This window comes from Nerophis ophidion, linkage group LG10 (genome assembly GCF_033978795.1).
Source record: "Nerophis ophidion isolate RoL-2023_Sa linkage group LG10, RoL_Noph_v1.0, whole genome shotgun sequence".
In the NCBI taxonomy this organism is placed as follows: domain Eukaryota; kingdom Metazoa; phylum Chordata; class Actinopteri; order Syngnathiformes; family Syngnathidae; genus Nerophis; species Nerophis ophidion.
In genome coordinates this window covers 12,249,467-12,273,274 of record NC_084620.1, presented here as the reverse complement: position 1 = coordinate 12,273,274, position 23,808 = coordinate 12,249,467, and the positions used below count along the sequence as shown (strand labels likewise).

Genomic DNA, 23,808 nt, shown 5'->3' with positions numbered 1-23,808 from the left:
ACCTGTGCATCGTGGGGTCGCACGCTGTCAACGGAGTAGCCCGCATTCACTCGGAGATCATCAAAAGCACTGTGTAGGACCACTCGGCCTCTCGACTGTGCTTGTCCGTGTGCGCTTGCTAAACAACTAACCAATCTTCGCTGTGACTTGGGCAGCTTCAAGGATTTTTACAACATGGATCCTCACAAGTTCCAGAACAAGACCAACGGCATCACACCGAGGCGCTGGCTTCTTATGTGCAACCCAGGACTAGCTGATGTCATCGCTGAGGTATGTGGAGATTCGATCGATAATTCTTTGATGATAATATAGTGAAATTGACAGAAATAGTAATTTGTTAGCCTTCAGTAATGTTTCCCTCTCTAAAAATGTTGATAATGTTGAACTTGGGGCAGCATGGTGGAAGAGGGTTTAGTTCGTCTGCCTCATAATACAAAGGCCCTGAGTAGTCCTGGGTTCAATCCAAGGCTCGGCATCTTTCTGTGTGGAGTTTGCATGTTCTCCCTGTGACTGCGTGTGTTCCCTCCGGGTACTCCGGCTTCCTCCCACCTCCAAAGACGTGCACCTGGGGATAGGTTGATTGGCAACACTAAATGGACCGTAGTGTGTGAATGTTGTCCGTCTATCTGTGTTGGCCCTGCGATGAGGTGGCGACTTGTCCAGGGTGTACACTGCCTTCCGCCCGATTGTAGCTGACATAGGCACCAGCAACCCCAAAGGGAAGAAGCGGTAGAAAATGGATGGATGTTGAACTTTTATTGCTGAGCTGATCACTCCTGTTGTCCATTATCATATATGTCAGTTTACTTGGTCGCCCTCTGGTGGTAGCTTTGAGCTTTGCATTGTCACGTCCACTGAAATGACAGCTAGTTGCCTCCTTTACAATTGTTGAGTTGATTTCCAACATGCCTAACAAAGGTTCATTGAGGGCCATCACATTTTTGCACAATTCAAGTCCAAAAAGGAATAGGAAGAAGCAGAGCTTATTTAATCTTAGTTCACTGTTTATTTCAAGACTTCACCTGATGAGAAACGCATGTTTCAACTTTTAAGTTATAAAGTTAAAGTCCCAATGAGTGTCTCACACACACACACACACACACACACACACTGGACGTGATGAAATTTGTCCTCTGCGTTTGACCCATCCCCATATTCACCCACTGGGAGGTGAAGTGATGGGAGCAGTAAGCAGCAGCTTGCGCCGCGCTCTGGAAATGTTGACTGGCATTGATTTTGGGTTTTGACCACCTTCTTCAGAGAATTGGCGAGGATTACATCAGGGACCTTGACCAGCTGAAGGGGCTTCTGGACTTTGTAGACGACGACGCCTTCATCCGTGACGTCGCCAAAGTCAAACAAGTAAGATCCCCAATAAGACTATTATTTTGCTGCCAGTCAAAAACTGTGATTTCTTTTCTGGGCTGCAGGAAAACAAGATCAAGTTTGCCGCCCACCTTGAGGAGCACTACCGCGTGAAGATCAACGCCAGCTCCATGTTCGATGTGCAGGTGAAGAGGATCCACGAGTACAAGCGGCAGCTGCTCAACTGCCTACACATAATCACGCTCTACAACCGTGAGTGCCTTTTTTTCCAGACAGACTGCAGCAGCTTGAAGAGGATCTGAACATATTCCCTGTTTTTATGTTCACTTGCAGGCATCAGGAAGGAGCCCAACAAACCTTGGACCCCGAGGACCGTCATGATCGGAGGAAAGGTAATATTGTTCTCTGAAAGTAAAAGTTGAGACACAGTAGATGTTTGTCATAATAAATATGATTAGAACTATTTAACATTGTTTGTGTTCAATCACAGTAACTGCTTATCCTAAACACTCCTGCCACTTCATTTTACACACTGTTGCATTTTAAAATATTTTTTTCCCCTTTGGATGTATACTACAATAATATCGTAAAGTGAGATTTTGATATTGTTCCATCCATAGAGAATACTAATGTCTTGGTAGGAGAATACTACTAGGGTTGTAGGAGAGAATACTAATAATATGATAAAAGAATACTACTAGATAGAAGAGACAGTGGGTGACTTGGACAGGAAACAGGCTTTAGCTTTATAACTCTGTGTCCAGGCGGCACCAGGTTACCACATTGCCAAGCTGATCATCAAGTTGATCACATCAATCGGCGACGTGGTCAACAACGACCCAGTGGTGGGAGATCGTCTGAAGGTTATCTTTCTGGAGAACTACAGAGTCACTCTTGCAGAGAAAGGTGAAGAAAGCGTCCCGGCATACTCACGTCACACATTTATTTATTTAAAAAAAAAAAAAGGTTTTTGACGAAATCTGACAACTCCACAGTCATCCCGGCGGCTGATCTGTCCGAGCAGATCTCCACGGCCGGCACCGAGGCGTCCGGCACGGGCAACATGAAGTTCATGCTGAACGGCGCCCTCACCATCGGCACCATGGACGGTGCCAACGTGGAGATGGCGGAGGAGGCCGGCGAGGAGAACTTCTTCATCTTTGGCATGAGGGTGGATGACGTGGAGGCTCTGGAGAAGAAAGGGTGAGGAAGGGGGATCCTAATCATGGACTTTACTTCCTGGTTTGTATAAACTAAGCTTTACATGTTGCTTGTGCAGCTATGATGCGATGGCGTACTACAACCGCATCCCTGAGCTGAAGCAGGCTGTGTCTCAGATAGCAGGAGGCTTGTTCAGCCCGCACGAAGTGGACCTTTTCAAAGATTTGGTCAACATGCTGATGCACCACGACAGGTCCTGGCCCTTTCAGTTTTTTCAATAGTCCAAAGTCTCTATCATAAATAATTGGGTGTGGATGGATTTTGTTTGCAGATTCAAGGTGTTTGCAGACTACGAGGCATACATAGAATGTCAGGAGAAAGTGAACGTACTCTACAAGGTCAGTGAATGTATCAACAGTTCTTTTAATTCCAAGGTTTTGTCCAGAACATTTCTAAGCCACACAGCCCGTGTCTTAATTATGTTCTACCACTTGGGGCCTGATCTACTAAGATGCGAATAAGTGCCAAATAGCATGTGTAAACTGTAAAGTTGTGTGTCATTCGTGGGTGTCTTGCAGGAGATCTACTAAAACAGTGTACAATTAAATGCAAAAGTAGTGCAGACCATATTTAAATGAGGATTTTTTTTAACCTGGCTGTCATCATAGAGACACTCATTTCCCATCTAAATTCATGTTGTCACACTCTCCTACCTGTGCTGTTTTGCAACGTTTCTGAACATGTAGCACACGTCTCAAAAGTGTGACGTGGAAATGTAATGCATTGTGGTTCTTGCTTGTGTCTGAATAGCTTTTTTTAGATGGCTGAATGCAGGACTCAGTCCTAAAGTTGTGTTCTTGTAACAAGTTCATGGCGCAAACAGGCGACATAATTAACTGCCACAATGGTTGTCATGACCTCTTCATGAAAAAATTATTTGGGATTTAACAAGCCGTAGAAAATGGATGGATGGATGGATTGTCTCATTTCCAGCGTAGAAGCAAAGCCAAGGAAGTCTGATTAGTGAGCTAATAAAGCGACAATAATTAGCCTGGATAGTAGCTGTGAGATGATCAAACATCTCTTTTAACGCCATCACCTGGTACATGTTGGTGTGTTTATGACATTTTCACACTAGTAAATTGGATTCAAAGCCAGTTTTATTCTGTTGCGCATGTAGCTTTTAGTAGGCTGTTAGCATAAGCTGCTAAACTATCTGCGGGTTAAGAAAAACTTACAGTATTTAGGGGAAAAAAGCAATACCCTTATTATAAACAGAGTACTGGTATTTTTTGGTACCAGTACTCCATCCAGTAATCCACAAATAATCCCTGGGTCTTTTATTTCTATAATACACACACGACACAAACACAAATATGTCAACACTGGCCTCCGATCCGTCACTCGAATAGGTTTGTATGCAACATAAACATGAATAACAATTCCTATTGTTAAAAAATGCACACCCACCTAACATGTTAATTGATTATATTAAATATTTATTATGAGATCATGTTAATGGTCGGTGAATACACATTGTTATTAAATTCAAACAACTGTATTAGTCCCTCAAGAAGCAATTTGGAGCAGCAGGTTGTCCTACAGATGACCCACAATAAATAGTCAATAACTACATAAGCAGTACAACAATACAACCCTCTGAAGAATTTTAAAAGTTAAAGAGTGAGTGCAGAGGAGACAAATAATTTGGGAAAGTGATTTTGTTTCACACCGAGAAAGGGCATAACATTGCCCTGAAGGCAACAGTCAATTCACCTGCAAGGACATTGCTCAGGGAGGCTAAAATGCTCTTTGCTTTACGAAGGATTTGCTGGTTGCAGAAGAAGTTTAAGTCTCTTAGTTTTACTCCGGTAATTTTAGAGCAAGACTTACCAATACTAGTCAGGCGGTTTCAGTCTTTAACTGAAAGACGGTGAAACCAACAAATGAAAGAAAAAAACATAAGACTCCCAAATGCTTGATAGAAAAAACAGATTATAGCAGGCCTGATATTGTTATTCATTACTTTATTACTATTATTTTAAATGTTATTGTAGGGACAAACGGTAGAATATGGATGGATGCATATAGTGAGTGTAATTAATAGGAACACCGTGATAGATCTGTGTGGTCTTTACATAACTGCATTGCACTTTGAACAGTTAACTTGTTTAGGACCTAAAAAGCAGGTGTTGATAAAAGACTTCCCTGCTGTGAAAAGCGATGTCATGATGTTGCCGGTCGGTGCACAACCTCTTATGCTAACACAAAATGCATATGTTCACATCTTTATTTGCACAAATTACCTGTATGGTCATTAATATACATACCTAAACCCTTTTCATAGATCAGTAACTGAGAAGACTTTAAATATTTCCAAAACTGAGGCAAAGTGTATTTCAGACTTGAAAAATTTAGTTTGACATAAAATTCGGCAACTTGCTCAAATGTGGCAAGCTTTTGGAACAGGGTGCAGTTTGTTTCACTATGATCCATTTTAGTCCAGTTAATTTCTCTCTCACAATACCGCTGTTAGAGTACAGCCATGTAAACAAAAACTTTGTCCAGCAACAATGGCTAGCCAGTCCCCACAATGCTATATCCTATAATCTGTACCACCCTTTCTGCAAAACAGAATCCCAGTCTACATACCAAATCTATTTTTAGCATGCTGAAGATGCTCTCTAAGAGACCGCACGAAAACACCAGCAGTAACTGCGATAGCGCACTGGAATGAAAATGCTTGTTGCAATAATTATTTTTTTTCTATATTGGCGTTATAACCAACATATGAAAAAGGAACACCTTTATTAAAAAACAAAAAACACCAGCAGACATTGTGTTGGTGTCTCCAAATCAGTCCTTAATTTATCAGTTTAAAAATGGAATTTCTATACAGACGATTTGCCAGAAGTATGTCGATTGTCAACATGAGCACGGAAGAATCTTTCTTCCCGGGTGTCATATTGTAGCTATCTCCTTCTTCTGAATGCAGCAAGGCCGTTTGTGTGTGTAACTGTGCTAGTTAATTAAGTTAAAGTACCAATGATTGTCACACACAGACTAGGGAGATTACTCTCTGCATGTGACCCGTCACCCTCACCCCCTGGGAGGTGAGGGGAGCAGTGAGCAGCAGCAGTGGCCGTGCCCGGGAATAATTTTTTGCATGCACATTCCAAACGCGCTAAATATAGGCACAAAACAGCAGCTGCTTAACGGTTTCAATCTTGATAAATTACACTGCGAGTGCTAAATGATTATATTTGTGTCTCCTCTTCCTACTATTGTGGCCGTTAAGATGACCATGAATTGATTAACGTGGACCCCGACTTAAACAAGTTGAAAAACTTGTTAGGGTGTTACCATTTAGTGGTCAATTGTACGGAATATGTACTGAACTGTGCCATCTACTAATAAAAGTTTCAATCAATCAATCATGAATACAAGCTAGATGGATTTCGTTCATTATTTCACTCATTCATTAAAGACAATCCTCTGCACACAAGGTTAGTTTGCGCTATCAAGTTTGCATATGTTTAAAACACGCACATCTTTTAGTATATCATCGTTTTGTGTGCAAACATGTGCAGTACTGCACGGCGAGTACTTGGACATCAGTACACTTCAAAATATAATATACTGTGTACTTGGTCCATGAGGGCAAGGATTTTGACAGTGCGGTGTCCCAAATTCATTACTTTCTTCTTCCGCTGTCCTTTTTTAATTGTGAGTTGCAACCACTCGTCTAGTCGGTCTCTCTCCTTCAGCTGTGTAGCGAAGATGGTGACTATTGGGGGTTATTTATGGGCAATTGCTGCACACTTAACCTTTTGCAACATGTGGTTACCGGTAGTGCACTGCATTTTACATCTCTGTATGAGTATGGCTGTTTTTGGATGGACCCATCCCATCCCATGGCATACCATGCCATGCTCAGCCTCATCCGTTTTTGTTGTTTTTTGCCAGAACCCTAAAGAGTGGACCAAGATGGTGATCCGGAACATTGCCGCCTCTGGTAAATTCTCCAGCGACCGCACCATTTCCCAGTACGCCAGGGAGATCTGGAACATCGAGCCCAGTTTGGAAAAGCTGGGGGCCCCAGATGATCCCCGCTAAAGTGCACGTAGACCGCCCCCAGCCCCTCCGACTTCTAACGCACCTCCAAACCCCTGCGCAGTTCTTTATAAAGCTCGTTAGCATTCACTGTGTAGCACTAATCCATGTATTCAAACATGAGTTGTGAATGCATTTGGGACCACATTGCCTTTCCCTGCCCATTAAGCCTGAAAGCCTTTTAAAAACAGTCCAGAACTCCGAGTGTACTCCACTGTGATGTGTCTACTGTAGGTCTTCCATGGAGGACGACGTGATTTCCTGCTGTCTTCTGGCGTCCCTCGTTAAATGCATGTGGCTGTCTGTCTGTCACACACGTGACTCTGTTAGACGTGTGTGTCTGTATTTGATCCCAGTACTGTAATACTAGGCTGTCTCTTGGTCAATAAATGACAAAACTAGTCGACATATGTGGATTATGTCTTGGTTTCTTTAGAATGTTAAAAAAACAAAAACAATTAGTGCAGTTGGACAACCCCAATCCTAACCACAATCGGGCTGTGCAGGTGGAGCCAATGAGTTCATTAACATATTCCCTGCCCACTGCTCAGTGATTGATGGTTGTCAGTCAATGCATGACCCCTCCTCTCCCACCTTCCCTGTTTGTCACATCAAACTATTGGAGGTCTTACCTGAACCCCCACCCCAACACCACGTTTGTTGAGGCTGCTCATCTCTCCGTCATGGATTGCAGCGCTTATGGTAAGTCATTGCTGGGTTTTCTTATTAATAAATATCCTAAAGTTAGGTTTGTATCTTTTTTTTTTTCTTACTATTGTACATATATATATATATATATATATATATATATATATGTTTCAATGAATGAAGTTTATTATGTATCTATATATATATGATATATATATATATATGTGTGTGTGTATATGTATGTGTGTGTATACATGTATATGTGTGTGTATATGTATGTATGTATGTGTGAGTGTATATATACGTGTGTATATATATGTTTGTGTGTGTAGAAATATATATATATATATATATATATATATATATATATATGTTTGTGTGCTTTGAATAGAGTTATGGAAGTATGATGTTTTATTATATACAGTTTGTCTTAATATGCCATATGTTTTTATTTCTGTTATGGCATTATCTTAAATAGATTATCAATTTGACATCTATAAATTTCATTTTACAAACATTGTGTTTTATTGTTGTATTGCTGGGTTGTACTGGTTACATTTCCATTAAATGTCACCAATAAAAAGCATAACTAGAGGGTCAGCCTGCAGCTAATTTATATTTGGCAGATTGTTAAAAATGGATCGGACACATTTCTAAAAAGATATTTTATATATACTAATTTGCTTTGTCATCAATCACATGAAGTTAAGGTGTGGTGTTAAGATAGTTTATAGGCAAGGTAAGGCACAATTCATATACAAGGTGAATTATTACAAAAAGGCAAAGCTAGATATTTAAAAAAAAAAAAAAAGCATATATTTACATAGATTGATTTTAGCATTTGTAATGTACAAAATATACATTTTTACACAATTGTTGAAATATACATTTCCAAAATGTTTTTTATTCTTTACATTTCTTTATTTGTAAACCTGTCAAATGGGGATTAGTAGATGCTAAAGGGGTATTATGTGATTTCAGTGTGTGTGTGTGTGTGTGTGTGTGTGTGTGTGTGTGTGTGTGTGTGTGTGTGACAGAGATGGACCCCCTGGAGGTTCCCCCTCTAACCCCAACCAGTAAGGAGGTTTTATGCGAGGCCCTGAGCGCAACTTTTGCCGGTTTCACTCAGGAGAGGCTCACCCATCGCTTCCCGCAAGGTGAAACACCTCATCAACCTTCAAGAGGCCTCCATGAGCAGATTTAAAGTAGGGGGTGGGTTTAATTGTCCTCCAGACGTGACTTTATGGTCCGAGTGGGAGGTGAACCACTGGCTGGAATGGTGCCGGGCCGAGTTTGGGCTGCATTCGCTGGGGTCAGACTTGAAGGGCCTGCAGGGTCACGAGCTGTGCGGCCTTGACCGTGACGCGTTCCTGGGCCTCACGTCTGACTACACGGCTGGAGAGATCCTGTGGGAGCACCTGGACATCATGAGACGCGGTAAAGAAGCGGCAACACCTTCGGCCATCATGCAAAAGCTTTCATCTGTCTGTTCTTACCTGCAGAGAGTGACTGCAATTCTGCACAGATGGCGTGCACAGAGTCATCTCTCTGCCAGCTTCATAGCGTCAAAGGTGAATATTGTCCACAACATTGTGTGCGCTTATAAGCTGTCAATGAATATTCCTTGCTTATTATCTCAGACAAGCAAAGCTACCAAGTGGAGTACCTTGAGAGGACACAGCACAATTCTGTGGAGGAAGCCCAGCATCAATACTATCTGCTCAAAAGCCAACATCCAAACAGGAACGAGCAGGCTTCTGAGACAGCAACAAACAGCGGTAAAAATGCACAAACACTATAATAGGCAATGATAATGAATAATAAGGGTTTGTTCACTGCTTTAAGTACATGTTAAAGGTGCTGATTAGGGGTGTGGGAAAAAATCGATTCGAATTTGAATCGCTATTCTCATGTGCGATTCAGAATCGATTTTCTTTTTTTTTTTTTTAATCGATTTATTTTATTTTATTTTTTTAATCAATCCAAGAAAACTATACACAGCAATACCATAACAATGCAATCCAATTCCAAAACCAAACCTGACCCAGCAACACTCAGAACTGCAATAAACCGAGCAATTGAGAGGAGACACAAACATGACACAGAACAAACCAAAAGTAGTGAAACAAAAATTAATATTACTAACAACAGTATCAATATTAGTTATAATTTCAGCATAGCAGTGATTAAAAATCCCTCAGTGACATTATCATTAGACATTTATAAAATTTAAAAAAAGAACAATAGTGTCACAGTGGCTTACACTTGCATCGCATCTCATAAGCTTGACAACACACTGTCTCCAATATTTTCACAAAGATAAAATAAGTCATAAGTCGCCCGGAAAAGGGTGGAGTGCCATCTCCGGGTTGGGGAGGAGACCCTGCCCCAAGTGGAGGAGTTCAAGTACCTAGGAGTCTTGTTCACGAGTGGGGGAAGAGTGGATCGTGAGATCGACAGGCGGATCGGTGCGGCGTCTTCAGTAATGCGGACGTTGTATCGATCCGTTGTGGTGAAGAAGGAGCTGAGCCGGAAGGCAAAGCTCTCAATTTACCGGTCGATCTACGTTCCCATCCTCACCTATGGTCATGAGCTTTGGGTCATGACCGAAAGGATAAGATCACGGGTACAAGCGGCCGAAATGAGTTTCCTCCGCCGGGTGGCGGGGCTCTCCCTTAGAGATAGGGTGAGAAGCTCTGCCATCCGGGAGGAACTCAACGTAAAGCCGCTGCTCCTCCACATCGAGAGGAGCCAGATGAGGTGGTTCGGGCATCTGGTCAGGATGCCACCCGAACGCCTCCCTAGGGAGGTGTTTAGGGCACGTCCAGCTGGTAGGAGGCCACGGGGAAGACCCAGGACACGTTGGGAAGACTATGTCTCCCGGCTGGCCTGGGAACGCCTCGGGATCCCCCGGGAAGAGCTAGACGAAGTGGCTGGAGATAGGGAAGTCTGGGCTTCCCTGCTTAGGCTGCTGCCCCCGCGACCCGACCTCGGATAAGCGGAAGATGATGGATGGATGGATGGAAAATAAGTCATATTTTTGGTTCGTTTATTAGTTCAAACATTTTTTTATTATTTCAATCAGTTGATAAAACATTGTCCTTTACAATTATAAAAGCTTTTTTTTTTTAAATCTACTACTCTGCTTGCATGTCAGCAGACTGGGGTGGATCCTGCTGAAATCCTATGTATTTGAACCGGGAAAAAAATCGGTTTTGAAGTGAGAATTAATTGTGTTGAATTGGGAAAAAAAAATCGATTTTGAATCGAATCATGACCCCAAGAATCAATATTGAATCGAATCGTGGGACACCCAAAGATTCGCAGACCTAGTGCTGATGCCTTTGTTTTTAGGGTCTAAATTGCACTCCAAAAGCAAAGAGGGCAAATACTCCTTTCATTATACTAGAATATTTAATTGTTTTCTGTGGGATATTTGGCCATGTTGGACCAGCCAGGATGCCTGTTGTATTAGTGCAAAAGTATTCAATGTGCTTGTAAGCCAGTATTATAATGCACACATTTTAGTCAAGTGCAATGATGCTGCACTATTTTACAGTGTCCCTAAAATTTGAATATCATACAAAAACAGTATAATTTTTAATCGATCAAATAATTATGAAAAAAAGCTTCAACTTATGTTGTTTTTGAATAATCGTTCAATGAATGGAACTAATGAAAAAATTTACAATTAGGACCGCATAGATTTTCCGGAACTTTAAGTATGCATACACGGTTTCCGCACGGATTCTGCAATAGAGCGCGCACAAGAAACGCAGGTGAGTTCTGAGATCGTTGAGGTGGAGTTTAAAAAATATATTTATTCTTTATTAATGCACATTTGTTAAAAAATACACTTTAAATGGGTCATGTTTGATAAAAAAATCGTTAACTATTTTTCATATATTACAAACCGAGGCTAGAAAGTGCGTGTTATCCAATTACTCGGTTAATCGAACAAACTAATCAATACTCGTTTACTAAAATAGATACTTGCGGCCTAATGTGATTTACATTTATATTAAGTAAATAAAAATTATCGTTTAAAAAAGTAAAATATATTTGCTTCCAAATAAAAAAATATATACGTATGTACAAAATAATCCACATATTAGTGAAGGAAAATGAGCAAACTACATGAACAACATCCTGTAATTTGATTTTGATTTTTTTTTTATCTTGATAGATTTAAAAATGATCACCAATGAGTTGACGGATAAACATCATCACATCATTTATTCAGAAAGTATAAATAACGACAAATAGAGATAGAATACCAATAACCGCACCATGTAAGTTCTAAAAAAAACATGATTTGGACATTTTCAGAATGTGCATGTGCTTTTTCTAAACAAGGAAAACAATCTGAAGTTGTCTTTATTTCATACTTGCCAACCTTGAGACGTCCGATTTCGAGAGGTGGTGGTGTGGGGCGTGGTCGGAGGGGGGACGGGGACGGACGGGGGGGGGGGGGGGGGCGTGGTTAAGAGGGGAGGACTATATTTACATCTACAATTCACCAACTCGAGTATTTCATATATGTTTCATATATATATATATATATATGAAATACTTGACTTTCAGTGAATTCGAGCTATATGGCTTCCTCCTACTTCCAAAGACATGCACCTGGGGATAGGTTGATTGGCAACACTAAATTGGCCCTAGTGTGTGAATGTTGTCTGTCTATCTGTGTTGGCCCTGCGATGAGGTGGCGACTTGTCCAGGGTGTACCCCGCCTTCCGCCCGATCGTAGCTGAGATAGGCGCCAGCGCCCCCCGCGACCCCAAAAGGGAATAAGCGGTAGAAAATGGATGGATGGATATATATATTTTATTATATATATAAATAAAATAAATAGTTGAATTTCAGACGGCACCTATCAAATACACAGTAATAAAAACACAGACGTTCTACTAACACAGGGGTCCGGAACCTTTTTGGCTGAGAGAGCCATGAAAGCCAAATATTTCAAAATGTATTTCCGTGAGAGCCATATCATATTTTTTAACACTGAATACAACTAAATGTGTGCATTTTTGAGTAAGACCAACATTTTTAGAGTATAATAAGTCTCTTATTCTTTTTAATAACATTGTAATTCTGAAGCTAACCAATAATAAATCAAATGTCATGTCTGTTGATCATGTTTTTGTTTGGCCATGTGCTGTTTGTCCTTTGGACTCTTTAAGTTCCTGTATTTTTCCACTCCCTTGTCTGGTTTCCTTGGTTACTCATTTTGTCCACCTGTCTCTGGTGGACAAAATGCCCGCTCACCTGCTTCCCGAGCACCAATCAGAGGCAGTATTTAAGCTCGTCTTTGCCAGTCAGTCGCCCTGTGCTGACTTGTTTCATGCTTCGCCATAGTTTTGTGCTTCATGCCATGCCAAGTAAGTTTTGTTTGATTTATGTTTTTAGTCTGTTTATGCGTTAGGTTTGTTCCTTAGCCGAAGTTGTGCCTCCACTGTAAGCGATTTTTGTTTGTATATTTTTTTTGTTAAAATTAAATCATGTTTTTACCTAAATGCCATGTCCCGAGTAGTCCGTCTGCCTTCCTGGGAGAATGACCCCGGAGCAAGCTGCTACCCCCCCCATCGTGACATAAAATACTTCTTACCATTAATGCGACTTCTTGAACAGGTGCGGTAGAAAACGGATGGATGGATTTAAATGCATGAGAATGTTTTGTATTTCGCACGTTATTTTTAGCACTGAGATTACCAGCGAAATTATTCATAATTATCGCGTTAAGCAATGTCAGCTAAGATTTATCTGAGAGCCAGATGCAGTCATCAAAAGAGCCACATCTGGCTCTAGAGCCATAGGTTCCCTACCCCTGTACTAACAACACTTACCTTTTACTATTTGAGTAACCTTTGTTCTGCCATTTATTTCTTCATTTTGCTCGTCGACGGTGTAATATATTGGGTTGGAGTCAATAACCAGGCGAGGTGATAAAGTTACGTCCCTTTACTGTGGGCTTCAGAACAGACTCCGTCACTTGCCGTCAGGTGCGCAACACCACGTAAATCCTTGGCCAATCAAAAAGCAACCCCATAACGCTATAGCCAATATTCACCAGGAGATGGCAACAGACATCATAGAATCACTCTATTACAGACGGCGTTGCCATGGCTGTAACTCCCTCGTTTTTCTGCTTGTCTCCTTGTGTGTGCAGTTTTTTATTCAAATCCGTAGATGTTATAACGTGATTGGGCAGGCAAGCTGTTTATATAGTGGGAAAGCGGACGTGAAAACAGGCTGTCCCCACTCAGGTCCGCAAGGAGGTTGAGGGGGCGTGGCCTCCAGTTCCGGCTGAATTTCGGAAGAAAATTTCTTCCGGGAGGTTTTCAGGAGAGGTCCTGAATTTCGGGAGTCTCCCGGAAAATCCGGGAGGGTTGGCAAGTATGCTTTATTTTTAAGTTATTGTTCCGTGATTTCACCAATCAGACCCACTTGGGAGTGGATTTTTCTCCATGTGGCCCCCGATCTAAAATTAGTTTGACACCCCTGCTCTAATATATAACTGAATGCATTAAATCTGTCCTTACAGAGAGCGACTCCGAAGCAGAAACGTTTCCCAGCGGGACCTTGATGTGGACCGGCACTGGGGTTCAGTGTGAAGACATATTCACTTTAGCACACCCGTACAAAAGCTTCAAGGAGTACGTGGGAGACAAGACCGAGGTGGGCAACGCGGTGATACCAGCAGCCATCCTCGCTGGTTACACTGGTGAGTCACTTGTGAGAGTCAAGATCCCGCTTGATTTTAGCTGACTGTTGATGGGTCAACAGGAAGTGGTCCCATTCAGCTTTGGCAGTTTTTACTGGAGCTGCTGACCGACCGCAGCTGTCAGTCGTGTATCAGCTGGACAGGAGACGGCTGGGAGTTCAAGCTGACCGACCCGGATGAGGTAGAACCTGTTAGCTCACGCGGACCACAACATAAGTACACACGGTCAAAAGTGATTCGGTGCTGCAGGTGGCGCTGCTGTGGGGTCGCAGGAAGCACAAGCCCAAGATGAACTACGAGAAGCTGAGCCGCGGCCTGCGCTACTACTACGACAAGAACATCATCCGCAAGACGGCGGGCAAGCGTTACGTCTACCGTTTTGTATGCAACCTGCAAGGGCTGCTGGGATACGAGCCAGGCGAGTTGCACGCCATGTTGGACATCAGCGCCAAGGCCCGCTAACGAACACGTGAGCGCGAGCAGCATTGTCACTTTACATACACATCAGCTATGTGTACATAGACACATTTAATCGGGTTAAGAGCCTAACCGGAATAAAAATGCTTCATATAAACATGCCATTGGGAATATTCTGACCCGATCACGGACATTCGGATCAAAATGTCATTCCGATCGAGACGGGAGGTTTATCCCGAAAGTCATTCGGATTGTAGCTCTTGAAAACACATCTTCCGTTACTTTTTGAGCCAGAGTTGTGCTCGGCGACAGATTCCTATAACCTGCACTCAATCCACTCGCCGCACGTTCCTTTTGATCAAAGGGAGAAGACAATTTGTCAGACACTCTTTACAATATTCCACCTGTTACATTAATTTGCATCAACACCAAGACATATACTTACAAGCCTCTCTGGGTTGTTGTCGACGCAACACCAACCTTTGCTGGATCGTGTGTGGGCAAGCACTTCGACAGTCAAATTCTGATTTGGATGACTTTCTCTGTCTCTTTATTGATGTCTTTACAAGTCTCGTCTGACATAGTGCTGACCAGTGATTTAACCAAATAGATTTAAAAAGTGACAAAGCAAAGTCCATTACAGTCTATTGAAGAACAAAATTTGCCTGTACAATTTCTGTTGCCTCTATACTGATACTGGATCAGGGGTGTCAAACTTATGGCGGGATGAGTTTGTCAGGTATAAAAATTCGCCAAAATTTTTTACTGAAAGAAACCGCTGTTCTAAATGTGTCCACTAGATGTCACAATAGCAATTCTTTGTATCTTTGTAGATGATGCTACATATGTAAAAAACAACAACACGTTAGTGCACCAGTCGAGGAAAATGAGCAAACTACATAAGTAACATCTTGTAATTTGATTTTGATATTATTCTTTATCTTGATAGATTGAAAATGAACACCAATGAGTTGATTGATGAACATTATCACATCATTCATTCAGAAAGTATAAATAACGACAATAAAGATGGAATACTATTAACCGCAACATGTAAGTGTAAAAAAAAAACAATAAAATTGTGATTTGTACATTTTTAAAATGTGTTTGTTCCATTTTCAAACAAAGAAAACAATCTTAAATTGTCTTTACTTTCGAGTTATCGTGCCGTGATTTTCCCGGCCTACTTGTGAGTAGATTTTTCTCCATGTGGCCCCTGATCTAAAATGAGTTTGACACCGCTGTACTAGATACTGCACATCAAACTAAAAGTTAGTCAAAGGTCTGTTGCGCCGCTTAGCCATCGTTCAAAGTCAGGTCATAAGTTTCAACATAAGTTCATCTCACGTGTAATCAGAGGCGTATTATCTTTAAAACTAATCTTTATAATGCATTAATATATAATGGGCAATCCTTAAAGGCAACAATGGTAACAGTGGTAGATACATGTTTTCAACAGCTTCCATATTGAACAACCTTTAAGTGATGTCAACGTTTACATGGATTTTTAAAGCATGATAAAAAGGCAAGTGCCCACACTGATTTAATTTTACAAGTCAGTGAACAAGGTGTTACACACGCAGCAAGCGAGTGTGCTAGGATTACTTCCACCACTTTCACTAATGGAATACTGGAGAGTCTTTGTCCTGGTGGCCGAGTGTAGGTTATGTTGATTGGACAATTTTGCGGCAATAAAATCAACATAATTTGTCATACAAATTCAGGGCACACGCATCGAACGCTGGCATACTCGACTGCACTCCTAATACTCCATGAAGAGTGTGATAAACAATCTTGTGCACACACATTGACCTGTGCAATTATATTAAGGTATATATGGTGGGGCAAAAAAGTATTTAGTCAGCCACCGATTGTGCAAGTTCTCCCACTTAAAATGATGACAGAGGTCTGTAATTTTCATCATAGGTACACTTCAACTGTGAGAGACAGAATGTGAAAAAAAAAATCAGGAATTCACATTGTAGGAATTCTAAAGAATTTATTTGTAAATTATGGTGGAAAATAAGTATTTGGTCAACCATTCAAAGCTCTCACTTATGGAAGGAGGTTTTGGCTCAAAATCTCACGATACATAACCTCATTCATTCTTTCCTTAACACGGATCAATTGTCCCGTCCCCTTAGCAGAAAAAACAGCCCCAAAGCATGATGTTTCCACCCCCATGCTTCACAGTAGGTGTGGTGTTCTTGGGATGCAACTCAGTATTCTTCTTCCTCCAAACACGACGAGTTGAGTTTATACCAAAAAGTTCTATGTTGGTTTCATCTGACCACGACATTCTCCCAATCCTCTGCTGTATCATCCATGTATCCATTTTGGTATAAACTCAACTCGTCGTGTTTGGAGGAAGAAGAATACTGAGTTTCATCCCAAGAACACCACACCTACTGTGAAGCATGGGGGTGGAAACATCATGCTTTGGGGCTGTTTTTCTGCTAAGGGCACAGGACGATTGATCCGTGTTAAGGAAAGAATGAATGGGGCCATGTATCGTGAGATTTTGCGCCAAAACCTCCTTCCATCAGTGAGAGCTTTGAATGGTTGACCAAATAGTTATTTTCCACCATAATTTACAAATACATTCTTTAAAATTCCTACAATGTGAATTCCTGTTTTTTTTTTCCACATTCTGTCTCTTACAGTTGAAGTGTACCTATGATGAAAATTACAGACCTCTGTCATCATTTTAAGTGGGAGAACTTGCACAATCGGTGGCTGACTAAATACTTTTTTGCCCCACTGTATATTTAGGATTTAAAGTCAATTCCACTTCATAAAAATTGGCAACACTAAATTGGCCTAATGTGTGAATGTTGTCCATTTGTGTTGGCCCTGCGATGAGGGGGCAACTTGCCTAGAGTGTACCCCGATCCCAAGAGGGACAAGTGGTAGAAAATGGATGGATGGATGGATGGATGAATTCAAAGATGTAAAACGTTTACTATATAAACAAAATGCATATTCCTCTCAAATATGGTTCACAAATCTGTCTAAATCTGTGCACTTCGTCTTTGCCAAGATAATCCATCCCACTCAGGTGTGGCACATCAAGATGCTGATTAAACAGCATGATTATTGCACAGGTGTGCCTTAGGCTGCCCACTATAAAAGGTCACTCTGAAATGAGCAGTTTTGCTTCATTGGGCCCTTGGGGGGATCAAGTTGTTGATTGTGGCCTGTGAAATGTTGATCAATGGCAGGCACCTTAACACGCTGTTGTTTACGCTGATGCACAGCAGACAAAAGATGCTCAATGGGTGACATGTCCGGTGAGTATGCTGGCCATGCAAGAACCGGGATGATTTTAGCTTCCAGGAATTGTGTACAGATCCTTGCAACATGGGGCTGTGCATTGTTATACTGCAACATGAGGTGATGTGATGGTCTCGGGTGAATAGCACAACAATGGGCCTCAGGATGTTGTCACGGTATCTCAGCGCATTCAAATTGCCATCAATGAAATGCACTTGCGTTCGTTGTCCGTAACTTACACCTGCCCATATCATGGGGCACTCGATTCACGTTGACCTCAGCAAACCACGCTCCCACGCAACGCCATATATGCTGTCCGACATCTTGCCTGAACAGGGAAAACCGGGATTCATCCGTGAAGAGACCACCTCTCCAACATGCCAGACGCCATCGAAGGCGAGCATTTGTCCACTCAAAATTAGTTAAAACGACAAACTGCACTCAGGTCGAGACCCCGAGGAGAACGACAAGCATGCAGCTGAGCTTCCCAGAGACGGTTTGTGCAGTCTGTGCAGAGATTTGGTCATGTAAACCAATTGTTGCAGCAGCTGTGCGGGTGGTTAGTCTCAGACGATCATGGAGGAGCACCTGCTGGATGTTGTGGTCTTGGGCTTGTGTGGTTACACTTGGTCTGCGGTTGTGAGGCTGTTTGGATGTACTGCCAAATTCTTTGATACGCCTTTGGACAGAGCTTATGGTAGAGAAATTAACAGCTCTGGTAGACATTCCTGCAGTTAGCATGCCGACTGCATGCTCCCTCTAAACTTGCAACATCCGTGGCATTGTGTTGTGTCATAAAACTGCACATTTTCACTTTTGACAAGAACAAGAAAGTTTGATCACATTACGCCTGTACTGGCTCACCTGCACTGGCTTCCTGTGCACTTAAGATGTGACTTTAAGGTTTTACTACTTACGTATAAAATACTACACGGTCTAGCTCCAGCCTATCTTGCCGATTGTATTGTACCATATGTCCCGGCAAGAAATCTGCGTTCAAAGGACTCCGGCTTATTAGTGATTCCCAAAGCCCAAAAAAAGTCTGCGGGCTATAGAGCGTTTTCCGTTCGGGCTCCAGTACTCTGGAATGCCCTCCCGGTAACAGTTCGAGATGCCACCTCAGTAGAAGCATTTAAGTCTCACCTTAAAACTCATTTGTATACTCTAGCCTTTAAATAGACTCCCTTTTTAGACCAGTTGATCTGCCGTTCCTTTTCTTTTTCTTCTATGTCCCACTCTCCCTTGTGGAGGGGGTCCGGTCCGATCCGGTGGCCAGGTACTGCTTGCCTGTGTATCGGCTGGGGACATCTCTGCGCTGCTGATCCGCCTCCGCTTGGGATGGTTTCCGGCTGGCTCCGCTATGAACGGGACTCTCGCTGCTGTGTTGGATCCGCTTTGGACTGGACTCTTGCGACTGTGTTGGATCCATTATGGATTGAACTTTCACAGTATCATGTTAGACCCGCTCGACATCCATTGCTTTCCTCCTCTCCAAGGTTCTCATAGTCATCATTGTCACCGACGTCCCACTGGGTCATTATTGTCACCGGCCTACCGAGGATGTCGTAGTGGTTTGTGCAGCCCTTTGAGACACTAGTGATTTAGGGCTATATAAGTAAACATTGATTGATTGATTGATTGATTTTAGGCTGGCCTTTTATTGTGGGCTGCCTAAGGCACACCTGTACAATAATTATGCTGTTTAATCAGCATCTAAAAATGTCACACCTGTGAGTTGGGATGGATTTACTTGGCAAAGAAGAAATGCTCACTAACACAGTGGCTGATTTGTGAACAATATTTAAGAGGAATATTTATTTTTTGTACATGGTAAAAGTTTTAGATCTTCCTCATGAAAAATGGGATTCAAAACAAAAGTGCTGCGTTTATATTTCTGGCGCAGGAAGATGTACAAATTGTTTTAATTATGTTAAATTTGTTATTTTGCACTGAAAAGGTAATTTAACAATGTATTTCCCATGAATTAGTTTTAGTACAAAACATGCATTGAATACAATTCAAGGTTGTTTAAAAATAGCATTAAAAAATTTCACACAACTTAAGTGTGATTTTTTGGTTTTGTGAAATTCTCCTTGGGGCCCAAATTTAGCCCTGCTCAACTTATATGTGAATTCAGGCGACACAAAAAATAGAAAAGAAATTGCAACCTTGACTCAACCTGCAAATTTCTTAATATTAATGATTTCATTTAAAAATACAGGGATACCTCAACTAAAGAATGCCCCAACTTAAGTGTTTTGAGATAAGAGCTGTCTCTCGACTGTTATGCTTTAAGTTGCCAGCAATGTGAGTTACAAGCATCCCAGTCATTAGTTGGCGTATAAAATATCCCAGTGAACACCGTAAGATCTGCGAAAAACTTCTGGTCTTTAGCATTAGCTTATAGCTAGATTGTTTTCCAACCTCTGGAACGAGGAAAGTGAGTGTTAATGACAGTGCTGAGAAGAAGAGTACAATATTCATTGAGGTTCTCATAGTCATCATTGTCACCGACGTCCCACTGGGTCATTATTGTCACCGATGTCCCACTGGGTGTGAGTTTTCCTTGCCCTTATGTGGGCCTACCGAGGATGTCGTAGTGGTTTGTGCAGCCCTTTGAGACACTAGTGATTTAGGGCTATATAAGTAAACATCGATTGATTGATTGAAATAAAGACAAGAATCAAAACATGACCATGCGTGTCACCAACTTGGCGAAGCAATTTGAGCGTATCACAACTAGTTTCATCATGCTGAAATAGAATGAGTCTAACACAGCGTTTCTCAAAGTGTGGGGCGCGCCCCACTGGTGGGGAATAGAGACATGACAGGTGGGGTGCGTAGAACGGGAGGAAATTTAACTTAATTTTTTTTTTACAACCCCATTTTCTATACAAACTGTAAATCACTTTGTGATTCTGTCTGTGAAATCCGATATATAAATTAATGTAAATTACGTATTTTTCCTGTAGACTTTAAATTTCTAGGTAGAAGCGAAAGTTTGACAGACGCAACAGTAACTAATGGGGGCGGGGCTACGCGGAACAAACTTTCGCGCGGATGGGTAGCAGGCTAATGTGTGGACTACAATAACACGAAATGGATAAATTGGCTTCATATAAAGTTGCATACAGAATTGCTCAATGCAAAAAAGCACACACATTTGCTGAGCAGCTGATTCTCCCCGCTGCAATAGACATGGTGTCAGTCATGCTTGACGAGACAAGCGCAGCAAAATTAAAAGCTGTCCCACTGTCAAACGACACAGTTGCGAGACGTATATGCGACATTGCAAGTGATCTTGAGGAACAACTCCTAGACCAGGAGTCCCCAACCGGCGGCTCCGGAGCCGCGTGCGACTCTTGGATCACTCTGATGCGGTTCAGCTTGTCACGGCCAGCTCAGCTTGTCATCCTGCTTGTCAAACCTCGGGACACGCCCACGGCCGTGCGCGTCTCCGGCTGCTGCAGGACGGAGACATGTGGGTGTCCAAGTTAAAGCGCCTGACAGCGGACCTTGAAGATGTTTCACGCCAGAATGCCGTTCTTGCTCAGAATCACAAATAGTGTGATATTGAAAACCTCCCCAAGCCAGACAAACTTGTCTTCGAAACTTGGAACGCTATCCCCGACTTTTATGTGAACATGAAAAAGTATGCACTTGGAGTCCTGTCCATCTTTGGATCAGGTGTTGAGCAGGTGTTCTCCAACATCCATCCATTTTCTACCGCTTATTCCCTTTCGGGGTCGCGGGGGGCGCTGGCGCCTATCTCAGCTACAATCGGGCGGAAGGCGGGGTACACCCTGGACAAGTCGCCACCTCATCGCAGGGCCAACACAGATAGACAGACAACATTTACACTCACATTCACACACTAGGGCCAATTTAGTGTTGCCAATCAACCTATCCCCAGGTGCATGTCTTTGGAAGTGGGAGGAAGCCGGAGTACCCGGAGGGAACCCACGCAGTCACGGGGAGAACATGCAAACTCCACACAGGAAGATCCCGAGCCTGGATTTGAACCCAGGACTGCAGGACTTTCGTATTGTGAGGCAGATGCACTAACCCCTCTGCCACCGTGAAGCCCATGTGTTCTCCAACATGAACTTTATTAAAAGCAAACATGGCACACGCCTCACAGATGAGAGTTTACATTCCTGTGTGAAGATAATGGTGACGTCATACAGCCCCGATGTGGAGACGCTGTGCGCTGCGGTTCAGGAGCAGAAATCACATTGACCGCGTATGATACATATTTTAATTTCCTATAATTTTGCATATATTCACATTGTTTAATTGATCAGCGAAATAGACATTTTATCATTTCGGTTGGCAGCTGATGCACGGCGCCAGTAAAAGGATGACGACACGGAGAGAGAGGACGGCATTTTTGGTTTTCTGCCAGTGAATAATTTAAGTTTGGCGTTTTGTTTTTTCACTACTACAAGGAAGACTTAAATAGACATTAAGTATTTTACTTAACCTTCAACCCGACGTCTTTTTCGGAGTTTAAAACGTTTTGTTGCATGCAGAAATTTTATTTCATTTTTTCTGCAGTCGTTCATTGATTTCATAAACGTAACCCATTATAGTTTGTTTTCTACATAGCACAAAGCAAAAATAAAACTTTATATGCAGTGTTATTTATTTTTTTTATTTTTTATTTTATTTTATATTTCAATTTTTTTTGTCCTGTCCAGCTTCTCAGGCAAATCATATAGTTGATGTAGATGCCCATATCGGCTGTTCACATTTACTTTACAGAAGAGAAGTGTAGGATACTTCTCTTGTTGCCTTATTTAAATTTGACTTTATTAAATGTATTTATATTATCATTTAGTGCAGCCGGGCTGGAGCAGCAAGGGATAGAAAGAGAAAAAAAAGGAAGACAGAGGGGGAAATTGTGGGGATCAGAGGGGTATTAGACTGTTATTTCATTTTAAATTTCAAAATAGTTTTGTGGTTCCCATTGTTTTCTTTAATTTGTGAAACGGGTCAAAATGGCTCTTTGAGTGGTAAAGGTTGCCGACCCCTGTCGTAGACAAATTAAAATAAAGTCGTTTTGCTATACAAGTGGACGAAGCTACTGACAGCAATACAGACTGCCTGTTCGTCACATACGTCCGCTTTGTGAATGGCAAGTCACTGTGCGAGGATTTACTGTTTTGCAAATACATAAAAAATAGAGCCACTGCTGATGAGCTGTTCAAGATAATGGACAGTTTCCTCAAAGAACACGACCTTAAATGGGAAAACTGTGTGGACTTTTGCTCCGATGGCGCACAGACCATGGCAGGGTCAAGAAACGGGCAGCAGGCTCTAATAAAGCGGGTTGCGCCAAATGCGCATTGGACACACTGCGTCATTCACCGGGAAGCACTCGCATCAAGGCAGCTCAGCCCCGAACTCAATGAGGTTTTAACAGATGTGAGCGCGGTAAATTTTATCAAAACACGAAAAAGTGGCACTTTTAATTTATTTGATATTGAACTTGATGCAAGTTATTTGATTTATTATTGAACTTGATGCAAGTTATTTGATTTATTATTGAACTTAATGTAAGTTATAACACTTTTATTTGATTTATTATTGGAATTGATGCAAATTATAACACTTTTGTTTTATTTATTATTGAACTTGATGCAAGTTATACCACAGCTGCACAGTTATTTTATTTATTATTGAACTTTATTTTATGTTTTTGAGTTGGAATGTATACAACTTGATGTTACTTGATGTTCAATACATTTGAAAATGTTAAACTTGGCATTAGCGATCTGTTAGGGCGATGGGGGCAGGTGGGGCTTGAAAACTCCCCTTTGTCCAAAGTGGGGGATGTCAAAAAAAGTTTGAGAACCACTGGTCTAACACAAGCCAAGAATCTAAAAATTATCTTAACAGCAGACATTTATCCATAAAAATGCTGTGGATGGTGTGTTTGATGGAGAAGCAGCGGTAAGGACATACTGTGTTGTACAATATTATCACATAATTTCATAAAACTAGAGCAGTTACTGTTTTTATATAATATTTCTTATCTAAAAGTTTGGTTTACTTTTTAAAAAAAGTTAGATGTTGTAATTGTGCTGTTTTAGAGAGGCTGAGCACCAACTAAATTAATTTCAACGGGAGATGTT

General features: G+C 41.7%; 2 protein-coding genes across 2 annotated transcripts in view; both read left to right on the top strand.

Moving 5' to 3' along the window:
* Positions 1-7,008, top strand: part of LOC133560178 (glycogen phosphorylase, muscle form-like) — a 19,613-nt gene extending 12,605 nt beyond the window's left edge. Inside the window, exons 11-20 of the mRNA XM_061912399.1 lie at positions 1-73; positions 156-270; positions 1,261-1,362; positions 1,431-1,578; positions 1,660-1,718; positions 2,091-2,232; positions 2,322-2,529; positions 2,606-2,740; positions 2,819-2,885; positions 6,454-7,008. The exon at positions 1-73 is cut by the window's left edge and continues 91 nt beyond it. Coding sequence (XP_061768383.1) covers positions 1-73; positions 156-270; positions 1,261-1,362; positions 1,431-1,578; positions 1,660-1,718; positions 2,091-2,232; positions 2,322-2,529; positions 2,606-2,740; positions 2,819-2,885; positions 6,454-6,603 — 1,199 coding nt within the window. The 3' untranslated portion in view covers positions 6,604-7,008. The remainder of the gene's footprint in view (positions 74-155; positions 271-1,260; positions 1,363-1,430; positions 1,579-1,659; positions 1,719-2,090; positions 2,233-2,321; positions 2,530-2,605; positions 2,741-2,818; positions 2,886-6,453) is intronic.
* A 1,264-nt stretch (positions 7,009-8,272) lies between these two features.
* LOC133560546 (transforming protein p54/c-ets-1-like) lies at positions 8,273-16,219 on the top strand. Its single transcript, XM_061913184.1, has 7 exons — positions 8,273-8,405; positions 8,482-8,819; positions 8,889-9,026; positions 13,506-13,653; positions 13,802-13,981; positions 14,044-14,162; positions 14,231-16,219. Exons 1-7 carry the CDS (start codon positions 8,288-8,290, stop codon positions 14,441-14,443), a joined length of 1,254 nt encoding a protein of 417 aa, XP_061769168.1. The 5' UTR covers positions 8,273-8,287; the 3' UTR covers positions 14,444-16,219.
* Positions 16,220-23,808: the final 7,589 nt, after the last annotated feature.

Coding starts and splice junctions, on each gene's coding strand:
- LOC133560546 (XM_061913184.1), top strand. CDS start 8,288: ATGGACCCCCTGGAGGTTCCCCCTCTAACCCCAACCAGTAAGGAGGTT. Junction 13,982..14,043: donor CATCCTCGCTGGTTACACTG/GTGAGTCACTTG, acceptor ATGGGTCAACAG/GAAGTGGTCCCATTCAGCTT. Junction 14,163..14,230: donor AGCTGACCGACCCGGATGAG/GTAGAACCTGTT, acceptor TCGGTGCTGCAG/GTGGCGCTGCTGTGGGGTCG.